Genomic DNA, 16,163 nt, shown 5'->3' on the forward strand with positions numbered 1-16,163 from the left:
TATGAAAAGCACGACAAAGTTTCAAAGTGGGCTTCACGGCCAATCGCAGCAGGTAGTGATAGGTCATGTTTGTCACGGCAGGCATACGCCGCAAAGCGCAGTACTAATATTAAAAGCTGCATGCCACAATTTAAATTTCGTCATGCACTTCCTCACAGGGCAACTCTGCCTGACATAGCAGTGGGCGGACTTGGTTGCTATTATGCACCTATCAGGTTTGGAAATACGATGAAAAAAATATTGAACTGGGGGCAATTTTCAAGGTCTAAAGAGATATCGATACCTTAAGACGTCGCCGCCTTCAAATTTTTCATCTAAGAAGCTACTCTCGAGGCTTTAATGTAAAATTATATAACGAATTTTTGTGAATTATAATTGTTGTATGTCTGCCTCACAGGAACATACTTGTGTAAACACCACGTTTGCTAGGCCCGCCGATTTTTGAAATATATTCTTTCTGGTGTAAACAGGGGTATTTATAGTCGTTGGAATCTTTTCTTGTTTTCGATTACAGCCAAGCCTATGCTACATGAACCCGCCGTGGTTGCTCAATGGCTATGGTGTTGGGCTGCTGAGCACAAGGTCGCGGGATGGAATCCCGGCCACGGCGGCCGCATTTCGATGGGGGCGAAATGCGAAAACACCCGTGTACTTAGATTTAGGTGCACGTTAAAGAACCCCAGGTGGTCGAAATTTCCGGAGTCCTCCACTACGGCGTGCCTCATAATCAGAAAGTGGTTTTGGCACGTAAAACACCATAATTTAGTTTTTTTATTCTACATGCGTCAGCGCGGTGAAATTCCTGGCAGGTCCGAATTTACTTTCACATTTTCTTTAGCAAGTTATGATGCTCTTTGTCAGAGTAAACTTCGAGAATCGCCAAGAAAAAATCTAAGCTCTCGCCATACTATTGCAGACCTCCGTAATGAGCCTTCAATATAATGAGGCGGGCCTCAATACGTCAGGATGCTTCTACCCACCTTCCCTAAATCAATTGCTGAACCGCAATATAACATTGTTGATCCCTCGCAAACGCATGTCTGAATAGAATGCTACCCTTGATTTCTAACAAAATGCTTTAGCCTCTAATGCCCTGCCCTGCCTTGTGCCTTTTGATTGGTGCTTTCTTGCCGCGCAAGCCCATGGGGCCACCTCGGCCGCGCTTCACTGTTCATGTAAGAACAGTCGACTTTAGCGTATGTCCCAGCGACGTTAACCAACATGTTGAACGAAAAAAAATATTTAAGGAAGAGAGCGCAAAATACAATTATGGAACCTGCTGTGTTGGGTCATCAGCGGTGTGACGACCGAACAACGTATGTCTTAATCTAGATCATCGTACCGTATTTAAAGAATGTGTTATTTCGATGAACACCTTGGCTAACGTTAGGTGGGACACCTTACATTTACAGTCGCTAGCCACGTAAAAGGGTACAGATTTTTTACTTAATTGCGATAACTAGTGATGTCTTGGTTCAAATCTAAGAACTTGATAGATACCAGTTAGTTTTCCTGCGGAAAATATAGTCCCATTTAACACTTTTATGAAGATAAACATAGCGCACTGCTTGAACGGGTTCTTGCATAAGCATTTCGCGCAGAAGGGCCCATTCTCTTTCGTGTAATGATGTCCTTTCGAAAATGGCATCTTGTCGCCGCAAGGCACGAATGTTTTTGGTTCGATCAGCCAGGTTTGAGAGGCACTTAGAAAAGTAAGTCATGGCACCCAAGTATCCTTGGAACTCCATTTTGGTTGACGTCTTGGTGGATATCGCTATGCATTTCTCTAGGTTCTCCTTTGGTTCTATTCCAGCAGCGATGAATTTGTCAGCCATGTGCTCTATTTTTGACGTTGCTGTAGCATGCATTATTCCCAGTTAAGCGTTAAGCCTGCGGTGACAGCAGTGTTGGAAGTGTACACAGCCTATCCGTATGCTCTTCCCACGTGGCTTGCCGGATAATGATCGGATCCACACAAACCCGCATAATGGGTAAACTTTCAATTACATATGTCACCTTCCTGTGAAACATTTCTGGCGCCAAATCTAACCGAAATGGTAGTTTTAAAAACCGGTAACGTTAAAAATGGCTTATGAACGTGCAGATTGGCGAAGTTTCTTTATCTAGTGGGCTTTCGTGAAAGCCACTATTTCCATCTAGTTTAATATTATACATAATCTCTTGCTAGAAGCAATTCTCGTTATATTTAGGGAGAGTTACCAGTGGGCACACCCACTCAGACAGTTCTTGAGCTTTCTCGATGATGGCTGCTGCTTTCAGGCGATCCACTTCTTGTTTGAGATTAGGCAGCCGAATGAGGGGAACAAGTCTTGCCGGCTCAGCTACTGGGCGAACACCGTCTTTCCAAGGCCACTCTGTACTTCCGTTGTAGCGTGTTAATACCTGTGACCACGTTCTAACACACCTTTCATAAGCAAATAATAAAAAAATAAAAGAAACCAAGACAGAACATGAAAGAGTTGAAGCGTAGTATAAAAGCAAATCAGGGGTTTAGTTTATCAGCCGCCCTTCCTTGGCGCAGCATGAAAAAAATGTCATTTCTTTACAGGTATCTGGATAGGTGAATCGATTAGCTTGTGCAATTATTTTCATCAATATGCGTTCCTGATGCGCAGTGCGTACAAATAGCTAGCCAATTTATGTAACGCTAGTTGAAATTTCGGCACCCGTTCTCTACATTGTGTGTTTTTCATCCTCCTCCAGAGCACAGCTTTAAGAACACTGTCATGTCTTTAAAGTCCGGCTATTAGCACTTAGACAGTTCGCTTACACCTTGCACGTCATAGCCTTGATTAATGTTCACCAAGCCGAACTGCTCACTCTTTTCAAGCTGCAGTAAGGTCGGTATTCTTTTTCTCAAGACGAAAAAAATACACCGCATGTCTTTGCGGCCATTGTTCAACACAGAGGCGGGCCTTTCCTGTTTGCTTAATTTCACTTCTTTCGTAACTGAGAATAGCTTCTGTGGGCAGCGGATGCTTTCGGGCATTCACAATCTCAAACGTGCATAGTGAAATGATGGAAGTTCACCTGAGTACTTGCTTCCACATTTAGCTTCACGGCAAGGCCAAAGATGCGAGTTATAACAAGTCAATCACGCCTTCGCTTATCGATTATGAGGCTACCAGCCGCGAATATTTCCATAAAGTTGAAATATTTCTATCGGTAACTGCCGCTACGTCGCTTAGCTGTAATGCGTTGTCAGCCCTTGGTTGTTTCGGTCTGTAGCGCACAGAAAAATGGTTTAGCTTGTCGCATTGGGCACCAAATTGACCAGAAGCTAGGCATTGCCTATCCTTGTGAACTCTGTCACAGAAACCGCATCTGCTTTATACTTGGCATCTGTCCTGGTGCTTTTCCTTGTCGTGCTTTATCCGGCCAACAGTTTTTACAGTGAAGCTGCATACCTATGCCATCCAAGGACATTTTCGTGTCGTTTTAAGCAAGGAACCCCAGGCGTGGGCCAATCCTGGACATAGTGCAATGCTGGGCCGACACGCAGCCCAGGTGAAGCAGGCGTTAACCACTCCCCACACGTGGGCCGATCCCAAAGAGAGTGCAATACCGGCCCGACCCGCGGCGGAGGTAAAGCAGGCGTTGAGCACTCCCTACACATGGGCCGCTCCCGAAAACAGTGTAATGCCGGACCGACGAGCCGCGGAGGTAAAGCAGGCGTTAAGCCCTCCCCATACGTGGACCGATCCCGAGGATAGTGCAATGCCGGGCCAAACTTCGGCGGAGGTGCAGTTCGCGATTAAGGGGCCCACATACACAGCTTAGCTGGTCATCTTTCTTCGCAGAGTGGAAAGGCACTGATATTTTTTTTCCTCGCTCCACGTTTTACTATGCGCAAGTCCAATTTAGTCACCTTTTGCTCCATCTACGGTCACCTCAAAGCCTGAACCCTTTCTCGCTGAAATTTTTTTTCTCAAAAATTCTTGCTTGCAGTTCCATACACTCCCTGGTCCCGCAACATCCAGTCTCGCAGCCTCCCAGCAGTCAGCTCCTTGGTTTCAACTGTAGGTCCATGTACAACTGTTTGAATGTCTCCCCGTCCGCTTGTGTTCTGTGGCAAAACACGTCTCGTTGCTTTGCGACAGGCAATACATCTCGAAACCTTCCGCCAGTTTGTCGTAGTCGGCTTTGTCTTCATCGCGGATCAAGGCAAAAAACGATGGCCTCTTGCCCGGAGAGGTGAAGAGGATGGCTTCTTTCTAAGCCTTACTGATTTGCTTTTGTGGCTCTTTTTGCTCTTTGACGGCAAATTAAATCTGCATTCCATGCTTCAAGTTCCGCCATTTGTGAGGCGCGTTTTTGCGAAGCCGTAAAGACTCTGGCGGCGGAATCTCAGTCATGGCTGTAGCAGTGGACCGCGTCGCGTGTCGGCAAGTTCTGGCACCACGTATCTCACTGATTTCACACGTGCATTAGTGTCTCGGCAGTCAGTGACGTTTATTATCAGCGGCATGCTTTTCATCTAAGCTGCATATGCCTAGGCGAAACATTCGTGGTCCGATCGCAGAAACCCTACCGCGAGGACATGAGCCATTGCATTCGTCCTACTTGACGGACGTAGAAATTTCTCGATCAGTTGAAACACAAGTTGAAACACGGCCCACACACCCCGTGCAGACGGTAAACCAGCGAAGCTGAAATGTGCGGCCTCGGTTTTTATTTTGATGTTTTACGTTGCCGCTGCGCTGCCTCGTGGACCCGAATTTCCGGATCCTCGGCTCGACGTCGCCGCTAGAGATCTCGCTCGGCCACGGCCTCGGCGGGCTAACGTTATCGCTTAAGCTCCGCTTCGCGTACTGGTTCGCGAAGCGAAGCTAAGTGAACGAAACAGCCGAATCGGCTCGACTTTGCCACTAGCGCTCCGCATCGCAGACCCGGTCTTGACGGTCTTGACCCGGTCGCAGACCCGGTTGGTTTGACGCTGTTAGAAACGGCCTGCAGAGGTGCCGACATGCAAATTTTTCTCAGCCCGCAGCAGCTGCGAGCGTGGCGAGCTTCCCCGAAGAGACCATGGAAGCCTTCAACACCCGCTGCGGTGACACGTTTCGTAGGGACCACGAGGTGCCGCGTCAACACCCCCTCGGCGCCGCTATGACTAAACACGATCGGCGGACCAACTATTGTTAGTGAAATCGCCACCGCCACCCTGGTCTGTCGTGAGCGGGGGAGTTCCTGAGCGAATGTATTTGGCGGCACCGTCCCACGCGCCTTTGAAGACGCCTGACAATGGAGAACCACGGCGTCCACGATGCGGGGATCAGATTGGGGAATAAGAGGCGCCTCCTTTGGGCAAGACACAGTTCTGCGAAGACCGTCTCACCTTGGTGGGAGCTGTGAAAGCAGTGCGTACGTGCGTGTGTGAGCCTTCCTCCTCCAAAAAAAAGGCGCGTCGACTACGAGGACGTTGGACGCTACGAATAGGTGGTGAACTGCCGTTTTCCCTCACCTAGGGATCTAGGGAGGACAGAGTGTTTATTAGCAGCTGTTGTGCGACTGCTGAGTGTGCTCGTGAGCTGTGTGCTCGTGCTCGAGAAGCAGCGTGTTTGGAGCTTCGTGCTCGTATGAAGTTGAAGTTGAAGCTGAGTTTTTCTACATCGCCAAAAAATCAACGATGCGGGTAGGCCCGGGCAAAAAGTGAACACAACCACTTGAGGGACGCCCGAGCCCCCCTGTACAAGACATACAGCGAAAACGCAAAATGTAAAAGACATACTAACGATCTAGCTATTTAACAAGAGCAAAAACATCTCGTATATACATGAGTTTGTGCACAAAGCATAAGAACAAAAAAAAAACACAGCGTATTAGTAAAAAAAAAACCCAGAAATGCATCACAGCAAGCTAAAATACACAGGATACATCGCAGCAAGATAAGAAAAAATAATACATGAACGTGGCTTTCAAAAAGAAGATATTAGTGAATTAATGCACTTCTCATGTCAACTAGTGAACATGTTTCAGCAATTATACCCCTAGACAATAATTTATTCAAAACAGTGGGCAGGCTATGTAGGAGCATCTGTTACCCGTACATTGTACGGAAGACGGGAATGTGCCAAATTTCTTTCTTGCGAAAGAATATTCTGAAAGTATTCTGAATATTCTGAATATTCTGAAAGTTCCACAAGCGGTTCAGCATGCTGTATGCTTCGTCTTGCGTGACCCATTTGGGAGTCACGCTAGACTGTCGAATGTATCCCTGTTTGAATGTAAATATCTGTAATTAAATCATGTACGCCTAGTTCCTCCCAAGTTCCTCCCTTACGACCTCCAACCCTTACAACTGGACGCCAGCGGCGGGATCGTCCTACAACCCCTACAACGCCGGCAAGGTCACCCGCCCTCCTGCTCCTGGGGATGTTGTTCGCAGGCCAGCTGCTCCTCGGGAGAACGAACGATACGCGGCCGTACCATTAAGAAGTCGGAGTGGCACTGCTGCGCGCGCTCTGCTGCGAGAGAGAAACAACGTCGCTACCGGTGTAGCCAATGATGCGCCACAGCTTATGCCGGAGGGTTTCTGTGGTTGGATCGCGAGCGTATCATGATCAAGACAGCATCATGAGGAGATTATTAAAGAAATATATTTACAGCGAAGCTGTATATGCGTAGCTGAAACGCTCGCGGTCCGACCACAGAAACCCTCCGGCGGAAAGCGTGGTGCGCCGTTGGCGACGCTGACAATGGCATCGTTTCTCTCTCGCAGCAAAGCACACACGCAGCAATCCCCCTCCAACTTCGAAATATGTTCAAAATGTGTCCCTGTCTTCATTTAATGAAATGTGCTGCCCCGGTGTATCACTTTAACTACAGTTCACAACCGAATCACAAACACTGTGAATAACGCATTAGGAAACTCAAACGTGTAACCTAATTCAGAAAGACTTTGATGAACCGGCTAGATTAATACAATCAACCGCTCATTGCACCCCTCCTTGACGGTTATTACGCGAAGCCCAATGTACGGCATTTCAAGTAAACATAGTGATAAAACCAAGCCAAACATTTGCGTAATCTCTTTGAGAAACACAAAGACGTAACCAATAAATGAGAAAGAGTTTAATAAACGGTCGGAATTAACCGAGCGGTAAGCGTCGCGGCCGCAGGGTTCAGCTTCACTGGTTCACCATATGTAAGGAGTACATGCGCGCTTTATATATATATATATATATACATATATATATATATATATATATATATATATATATATATATATATATATATATATATATATACGGGCCCAGCTGGCACAGCGGTGCCAGCTTGCTACACGATACATTGTACCACAGCCCTTGCGGGTGTTTGAAAAAAAAAGTTTAGTGTGGCCTTGCGTACTGCAGACGACTGTCAGCAATACGTGGGACAGCTTCACGTGAGTCATTCTGAGACGTAAAGGCTTCAAGAAAGCATGATGAGAATTTCGGCCCGCGTTCACAAGAAAGTTCTCCCTCTAAATTGGTAATAAGATACTAGCCGTTTGTGAACTCAGACATCTATATAGTGAAGGTGGCGAGCAAATAACGAGCGTGATTTAGGGCAGAAAAGCTGTGGTAATTCGGCCCCTGACATTTATAAAATGGCAATTGCAGGAGCACAATGACGTTGGCACTACATAAGCAATTCTGTCAACGCATACCGTGATTTGAAACTAAGCGAGACAAACGCTACGGAAACTGCATATTCGCAAAAAACCATAGGTATACAAATAATATCATATAGCTACAGACGCCGTCTTGGTGTTATTTTCTTCTTTCAGATTCCTTCCACCCTCGACACTGCGCAGACCTCCTTCGCAACGGCCAAACCACAAGTGGAGTTTACACCGTGTTCCATGAGGGCGCCGGCACTTCAGGACAGAATGTATCCTGCGACATGGACACTGACGGTGGAGGTTGGACAGTAAGGAAACTTTTATGGTCAGCACAATACGCTGTGATGCATTGTGATGTTCCATTTGAAAAAGCGAGTTTACAGTGCGATAAATTAATAGTGCCGCTTTAGTTAATTAAAATTTTTTGCTTCTGTTGTGTATGAAGTTGCGCGCAGTCCATGTTATATGTTGTTATCCTAGGGGTGCATATGACTTCCACAGCTTAAATTAAAGCCACGTATACGAATTGCTGTTGTCTCACAGGCGTTTCTTGTGCAATATGCCCGCGTTAAATATTCAAATAAGCCGCTGTTCATCTCAACACTTTGTACATTAAAGCCGTACGTGCACCTGCTGCTCCTGAATTAAAACTACGCCACTTTATAAAACACAATATGGTTTAAGGTTCTAAATAACCTGTCGAGCCTAACACCTTCTCGCATGTACTTGCTCGAAATAATTCGCCGAACTGGATTTAGTGGATGTACCTCAGGTAGCACTGTGGCATTTGCCATGGAAGGCCCCACTAAGATAATAGGCTAAAACCTAAATTCATCCCACATAAGACATCTTCATAGTATACATCTCAGTGACCTTGCCTTATGAAAAGATCATAAAAATAATACTAATTCATTTGTTGACAATAGTGCGCTCCCCTCTAACATACCTTCCCTTTCTAAAATGGTTACCGCTTCGGCATCACGTGTAACCGAGCGAACTAGTATAGCGAAATTTGCGAGCGAACTGGCGCGCCACGGTGGATGAAAAACGCCGTGTAATGGACGATGTGGGATAACGATAGCAGAGAGGAGGGTGCAACGGCACCATGAGGTGCAATACGGAGGACGGTGTGGCGAAAGGGTTAGGAGGAAAGCGGAGTGCCGGCGGCGACCAGGAATGCAGTCAGCGCTGACGCAAATGCTGGCGTAGGCTTTGGACACATTGCGCATGCACTATTTTGCCGTTGCCGCCGTAACAGGAAGCGCTCAGCGTGAGCCACGGGGTCCCGTGTTCAAGCTTTGATCACGAACTGCAATCAAATCTGTGCGCGTGTAAATATAAACATCTCTTCCTCACCACAATCTACTACCACTTTTCAAGTTTAAATAATCATCCTGCGCTTCCGTCCTTTAGCTGGAGACGCAGCCGTAGCAACCACCTTTGTTTACACAAGATCAGTCATGTAATCATTGCATGTTCTGACCCACCACATTTTGTTTGTTCAGGAGTTCCGCATATGACTACCAAGGAATCTAGACCTTTCCACGTTCTTCTCTCACTCAGTAGACACTAGCTTCGCCATAATATGAAGCGCTTATGGTCATTTTTTCCGTCTCGATATTGTTATGGCGCGATTGTACTGGATCATGCAGCGCCAGAGGGGCACCAAAAGGAAGTGCTGGACTGTCGATTGCAGCTGTGACCTTTGTACCAGCCGGTGCGTTTATCATTCGCTTTTTCTTGTGTAAATAGTTATACATACCTTTGTGCGTCGGGCTTCCTCTTAGTACTGGAATTCCGGGCTAACGACTCAGAACGGAGCTTTGCTCTGGCCGCCGCTTCGTTTCTTCACCAATGTCACAGGAGACGGTGGCTGGTTCGGCAACAGCTGCGTCGACTGCGTCGGCTCTCGTATTCCTGCATCCGCTTGATTCGGGAACCTTCTGTGGCCATGATGGTGCTGACGTCGACGGCGAACATATTTTTTTACTCAGCGGGAACTGCGCGAGTGTGTTTTCAAAATCACTAAGCAGAACTACGTGACTGGGAGACCTGCAAGCAGAAGCTGCGAGATGTCTTCGGAAAACAGTTAGGTCGGAAGGTCATCACCAAGAAAGAGTTGGCACCACGAGTTGCCACGTCCACCGAGAGTTACGCCGCCTATATACAGGACGTGCTGGCTCTCTGCCGCAAGGCCGACACTGAAATCCCCGAGTCTGACAAAGTCAGTCATGTCTTAAAAGGTACTGCAGACGACGCCTTCAATCTACTCATTTATAAGAACTGTGCTTGGGTTAATACGTCATCATGGAGTACAAGCGTTTCGAGCAGGTGAAAGCCCGTCGTATCTACCAGTCATTTACACGACTTCCAAAACGGCTGGAACATCGCCTTGTGAAGACCGGCAAGACTCGCCTGCGCGGCAGCAGCAGCAGCCTTTAGTGCAGCTGACAAAGATTGTGCACCGTGAGCTGGAACCCATGTGCATGTGTATTGCGGCTCGGTTCCCACCTGTCAAAGATGCAATCTATCTATCTATCCATCTATCTATCTATCTATCTATCTATCTATCTATCTATCTATCTATCTATCTATCTATCTATCTATCTATCTATCTATCTATCTATCTATCTATCTATCTATCTATCTATCTATCTATCTATCTATCTATCTATCTATGTTTGTATCTAACCTTTTTCATGCCTACATCGGTCACTGGGCTCTCTGTGATCAAAAGGTTAGCGCACCGCACTGCTGATCTGAGGTGACAGGATTCAGAACCAATCATCGGAAGAACTTGGGTCTCAGTGTGTGCGCATGTGTACATACGGGCCGCTTTTCAACCGACCTTGTTCATACCGGCAGGGGTCAGTGTAGATGCATGGACTGGGTAGGCGCCACCGTTCCGAGAAACTCAGACTCTTACTTGGAGCATCGGGTATGCGCCACTCGGTCCGTGTTTGCGTTTAATTACCCTTTTCAATGCGAATTTGAATCACTGGGTATGTGCCAGTATCTGTGTGCAGCTCTTCAAATACCATATTTCATGCCAACTAAGATAACTAGGTATGTGCCACTGGGGATGTGTGCCTTTAGAATGACAAAAAATATCCTTTAAATTTCTCCTGTGCTGAGCAGAATCCACTGCTCGTCAAAAAGTTATGCAGATCCCACACACTGTGGGAATCGATGTAATCGAAGCTTTGTCTGCTGTTTGCGTTCATTGACGTTATTTGGCGGTGATATATGGATGGCATACGACAATCGTGACTGTATGGCAAATTTTACCTTAGCTGCCCCACTTGTGTTAGTTGTTCTTGCTCCGCTCGACGCCTTATGCGAGCCTTTGTCTCGTCCGCCCTAAGTGCACGCTTCGGCGCCATTCTGGGTTGTAGCGTTATAGCTCACAAAGATACCTCCTCTCTCTCGCTCTATTCCCTCGCTAACACTACGCTCCTCTCCTCCTCTCTCTACTGTTCTGTCTGCTGCGGGTGCGCACGGAGACAAGAACGGCAGCTCCTGCACAGCATTTGTGATAGGTCACGCCTAGTTAGGCGTCCAGAGGTCATGTGCAGATGCGACACGGCGTAAACCTTGACAGGAGCTTCTCTGGCCGTCTTTCCTTTGTGCCACACTCCGGTCCATCACTAACGCGGCAGCATTAAGGGCGCCGTGTCGCAGAAGATCTGGGGCCGACGCCGCGGGGTCGCTTGGCGAATAATCATTCCGAACCACAACCACGCAGACCCGCCACGTGGCGCACACCTTGTTTTACATTCTTTACAGTAGTATTCCTCGGAATTTTGAGAATTACAGTTCGTAAACAAATTCCATGAAACGAAATACAGACAGCAATTGCGTTTTATCTATTTGTAACATGGCCACTTCACGACCACGTCCCAACATGGCCAGCGGTAGTGGCGTGCGTCTGAACTACGTGCTGACATGGCCGGCGTTAGCGGCGTGCAGGACCACAACAGGGCCACAGCAGCAGCAGCAGCAGCAGCAGAGGAAAGTCGATGAAAGGGGCAATGAAAGCTTCGTTTTAATAGTTCCGCAATGACAGCAACCCGACACATTCGCAGTCTGGACCACAAATGCGTGAGGTATGTGCCACTCTTCGATGAACCCCTCGCCAACTTGGGTGACTGAGTGTGCGGCAAGTGAAGGAACAATTCTCAGATTTCGCAGGCACCGGCGGGCCAAGCTTGTAGTCTCGGAGGGTGCGCGCGCACTTCTCGGCAGTGCGATTAGATGGCGCAGAGTGTCCTGGAACAAGAGTGATAAGGGAGCCCAGAGGTGCGATCGAAGATCGTTTGTCTTGGTTACGGGCGCTTGCGATTCCCCTAGGCCGCGCCGACATCGCCAGCTGAGGGGCGCGACGACGTTTTTGGTGATGTCAAAATCACGAGGTTGTCCTGTCAATCATCTTGCAACCGAGCATGTCGTCTGCTAGGAGCCGAACTCGACGGGAGTTGAGAAGTTGTAGCGAGACGAGCTCGTTACGAGACCGGCTTCGCATAGCGCGTCTGGTGGTTTGGATTGGATCCAAACAGTGGCTGCGGCCGCGGAATGGCACGTTCGAATTCAATTCATTGCCTAATTTGAGAAAATGGCGCTTGCGATGGGAACTTCCGTTATTGCGTTGGCGCTGCTCGAAGAGGAAGGAGTGCAGTTGTAGGCCCGAACGCCTTTTAAGAGATGACAGAAAGCGAATTCCGGCGTAGCTTTAGTTTCTAGAAACAAACATTAAGTTGGTTGTGCGAATAAGTCGACCGCATCACCGGGTGCCAGTGAGCCAGTGGAATATTGTTGTGACTTCTTGAAATGTGCGCCACTCTTCTCGTCATTTCCTTTTTTTCATCGCTGTGCGCGACACCACCAAGGTCCCACGCTTGGGAACTAACAGTTATAAATTGCAGTAGTCATGTGTATTGCTATATAACAAAGTATTTAGGTCTAAGAAGAAAAACATTCATTTTTATACAAGGATATCAGTCATTGGAACGCGAGAAATATTTCATTTTGTAGTACATTGTCTGCAAGCAGTCGACAAACGAGGGTAGTAAACTTCCTGTGGAGTTCACCACTTTGCCAATTGACTGTTCTCTCGCTCCCGTTTTCACAAATTTTCCATACTACCTATTTTGTGACATTGCAGCAAGGGAACAGAATGGGTATCGAACAAAGATCTCCGATCTCGCCCCTGTTGCCGCATGACGCGTTTGTCAGCGTTCGCACGCACCGTTGCGACATGCATTTCGGACGCCATGCGCAGGCTTTGTGGCGGTGGCGATAAGTGGCGTGGACTATTCTTAGAGAAATACCATAGAGGAGTCCCGCTGCAGTACAAGCATCATACATATAGGTCGTTTCCACAGTGGTACTATGTTGCGCCACTATAATAATCCAGCATTAACGCATTACAGTCGATGGACATCGCGAGAGGCGTTTTGCCGCAATTTCTTTCTGTACACGAACATTCAGACCTGAGTTTCGTTTCTGGGCACGTCCATCGAGGCGTGACTGAATTTTTTAAAAAGTACGTGCCTGGACTGCAGGCTTTGAGCATGCCAAATTGCTTGCCATATATTTTACATCCTCCTTCTCTCGTCATCGTCACCCATCATGCGCCTCTTTCTTCCCTCTTTCCCTCTTCACCTTCCCCCAAAGCCGAGTAGCTGGCTAGACGAATATACCTCAGGCCGACCCTTCTGCGTTTCGTATAATTAAACTTCTCTCTCATTTGGGTGGATTGATGTACTGATTAAATGATTAATCATTGAACGGGACAGGCGTACAATTACTGGCACTACGTTGTAAGCATACACAGGCTGATAATTCTGTTTGCTGGTATTTGCATCGTCACAAAGCATGTTGCATTGTAAATGCAGAGTAATATATCTGTCGAAATATTTAACGAACCAGCAGCAAAAGTCGCAGCAACAGCAACGCCATTCACCGGAGTGTATGGAAATAAATGTTCACTTCAAAAGCTGCTTTAAGTTGTACCACAAGTGTCTTGTTATTAGTTAAAACATGACTGATTTTTTTTTTTTTTTTCTGAAGGAAGGATTGCATTCTTTCCTGATTCTAGAACCGATCTAACCTTGCTTTTCTTCGTCGCAACTGCTATTCTTCTTGGTTGATTGCTGCAGCCAGTACCCACTACATTTATTTAGCAAATGCTGTGTTCTTTATTCCAAAGACGACAAGCAATCTGTATAGACATCTTACATAACTACATCTTACATAAATAGACATCTTAAGTAATTAAGATGGGTTTGTATCGGCACCTGACGGCTGCATATCATTACAACATATAACGGTGAGGCTTTTGCAGCCAACTTCGTTTGAGATATGGCCCCTTATTGTTTAAAGTAGATTTTAGCCTTCTGCGCAGATTTTGGCCCCACATCGCTATCGTAATGTTGAAGGCACTACGACAGATTTTCTCATATTTGGGCTTTCATAATGGCTTTTTTCGTTATTTTAGGTTATTCAACGCCGCGGACAGTACGGAAACCCTGCGTACTACTTCTACCGCAACTGGAACGAGTACGCCGACGGGTTCGGAAATCCTGCTGAAGAATACTGGATAGGTATGATGCAGCCTGTAGAGTGCGAGAAGAAATATATTGGTTGTGAGGGAGAGTTTCAAGGGCCACGGCTTGGCAAATCAGCTTTGAGAACTTTTAGTAAAATGGCACATGCGTCATTATGCCTTCCCTAAGAAAACACCAAATTAGTCTCTTATTAATGAATAATGAGTGTGCCCATAACTTTTCACCGATGTGCTATTTCAAAACATCTGAATCTATCAAAAAACATTTGGAAAGTACAACTCTACATTATTTATTTTGCTCATCCACCCTATACAGTATGGTGACCTATGTGTATTAAGGTGGATTTTTGCATTCGTCGGCCGAAGGAGGATGCACCGATGTTTCGTCTAATATTGTCTACCCGAGGATAACTTTCTGAAGATTTTCAAGTATAGGAAGTTGGGCATTGCAGTTTAAAGCTATTGAACTTAACGTCCCAATCTCGCATTGCGCCGTAAGACATATGGTTTTGTTGTAGTAGATATACGAACTTGTAGACTTCAAGCTTCTATTAGTTTTACACTTGCCGATTGTCGGCATGTTCCTTAAAGAAGGGTTAGGCTTTGGTAAACGTTATGCTGCCTAAACTTACCGCAATTGCACTTTCTCTCTCAAGCATACCACATTTCTTGGAAATCATTCCGGTAGTTGTCTCTTAAAAACGTTTCTGCGTCTTGCATGTATTGGAATAGAGCCGTTTAAACTGACCCCGAGCTAAAGTTTCCTTTTAATGTGAATCGAAAGCGTAATGTAAAGAGGTTTCGTTGTTGCTTTTTTTTTTCATTTTCCCATGATCGGACGGCGGCGTCTGGCAATAAAGCTCAATCAACTAAATCAATCAGATTTATTCATTTAACGAAGAGAAAAAAAAATGGATAACGAGAAAATTGCTACATAAACTGCAGTTTGACTAAGCCCTGCCCACTGCGGTCGCGGTCTGATGTCGCGGACTCGTGCTCAGTAATGCAAAGCCATACACACTAGCCATTGCTGCAAGCTTTTGTACAATTAATTAGACGTAATTTGGAGAAGGACTATCAGGATTCCTCGACGTCCTAGAGTGGAATTTGAAAAGTTACCTGAAGCCGGTTAAGGCTAAATGAGAATCGTAATAAATGACGTTTCGAAGAAACGCACTTATCTCTGCTTTGGCGGCTATGTTGGTATAATGGTACCAGTTTTACAATAAACCTTTGCGGGTTCGCGACGTTATAGCCTAATTTTGAAGCCATTTCTCAGTATGTACTGTCTTGCTTACAGGCAACATCGCACTCCACGTTCTCACATCCGGTGATGAGAATATGGATCTGCGTGTCGTATTGAGCAACAGCACGGAAGAAACTGTGTCCCTTGACTACCAGAATTTCAAAGTAGCGCATGAACTGCAATACTTTAGGCTTGAACTGGGAGGTTATGAAGGAAAAACAGGTGAGAGCTCACAGTATACGTACTTGAGCACTATTATTTGTTGTTTGCAGTTATTTATTGCGTATGTTCGTCATATCTCAGATTCACACTTTCGTAAGATAGAAATAGAAACTCAATATCGTCCCACAAAGAGATCATGTGCATCTAGTTTTACTTAGCAAATACAGCACATACAAACATTTCTTAGAAGCAGCGGCACAGACATCTCCGAAAAATGTCTGAAGTGCTAATCGATATTTTTATGTGCGTCACAACAATGTCGAGTATATGTTCGAATACGCAGCGCTTTCAACGCAAACATGACATATGACAGCGTCGTTTATATATTTATTACGGCTTATGAATTTCACTATAAGGTCTCACATTGCTGTTGCCTTTCGCGTGCTTATATGACAAGTTGCACCTTACCAGCGGTATCATGTCCTTTCGATCATAACAAATCACTCAAAACACCACCTCTGGGAGTTGTCTAAATACGCTTCAGCATTGTGCCACTTGCTCATCTC

At 46.2% G+C, this 16,163-nt stretch overlaps 1 protein-coding gene across 2 annotated transcripts in view; it reads left to right on the plus strand.

The window, feature by feature from the left end:
* LOC126524993 (techylectin-5A-like) overlaps positions 1–16,163 on the plus strand; it is a 66,349-nt gene that overhangs the window by 25,209 nt on the left and 24,977 nt on the right. For both annotated transcript variants that reach the window (XM_055067534.2, XM_055067533.2), the window contains exons 3-5: positions 7,790–7,932; positions 14,121–14,226; positions 15,490–15,657. In XM_055067534.2, coding sequence (XP_054923509.2) covers positions 7,790–7,932; positions 14,121–14,226; positions 15,490–15,657 — 417 coding nt within the window. The remainder of the gene's footprint in view (positions 1–7,789; positions 7,933–14,120; positions 14,227–15,489; positions 15,658–16,163) is intronic.

The sequence above is a fragment of the Dermacentor andersoni genome, chromosome 3 (genome assembly GCF_023375885.2).
Source record: "Dermacentor andersoni chromosome 3, qqDerAnde1_hic_scaffold, whole genome shotgun sequence".
Lineage (NCBI taxonomy): Eukaryota > Metazoa > Arthropoda > Arachnida > Ixodida > Ixodidae > Dermacentor > Dermacentor andersoni.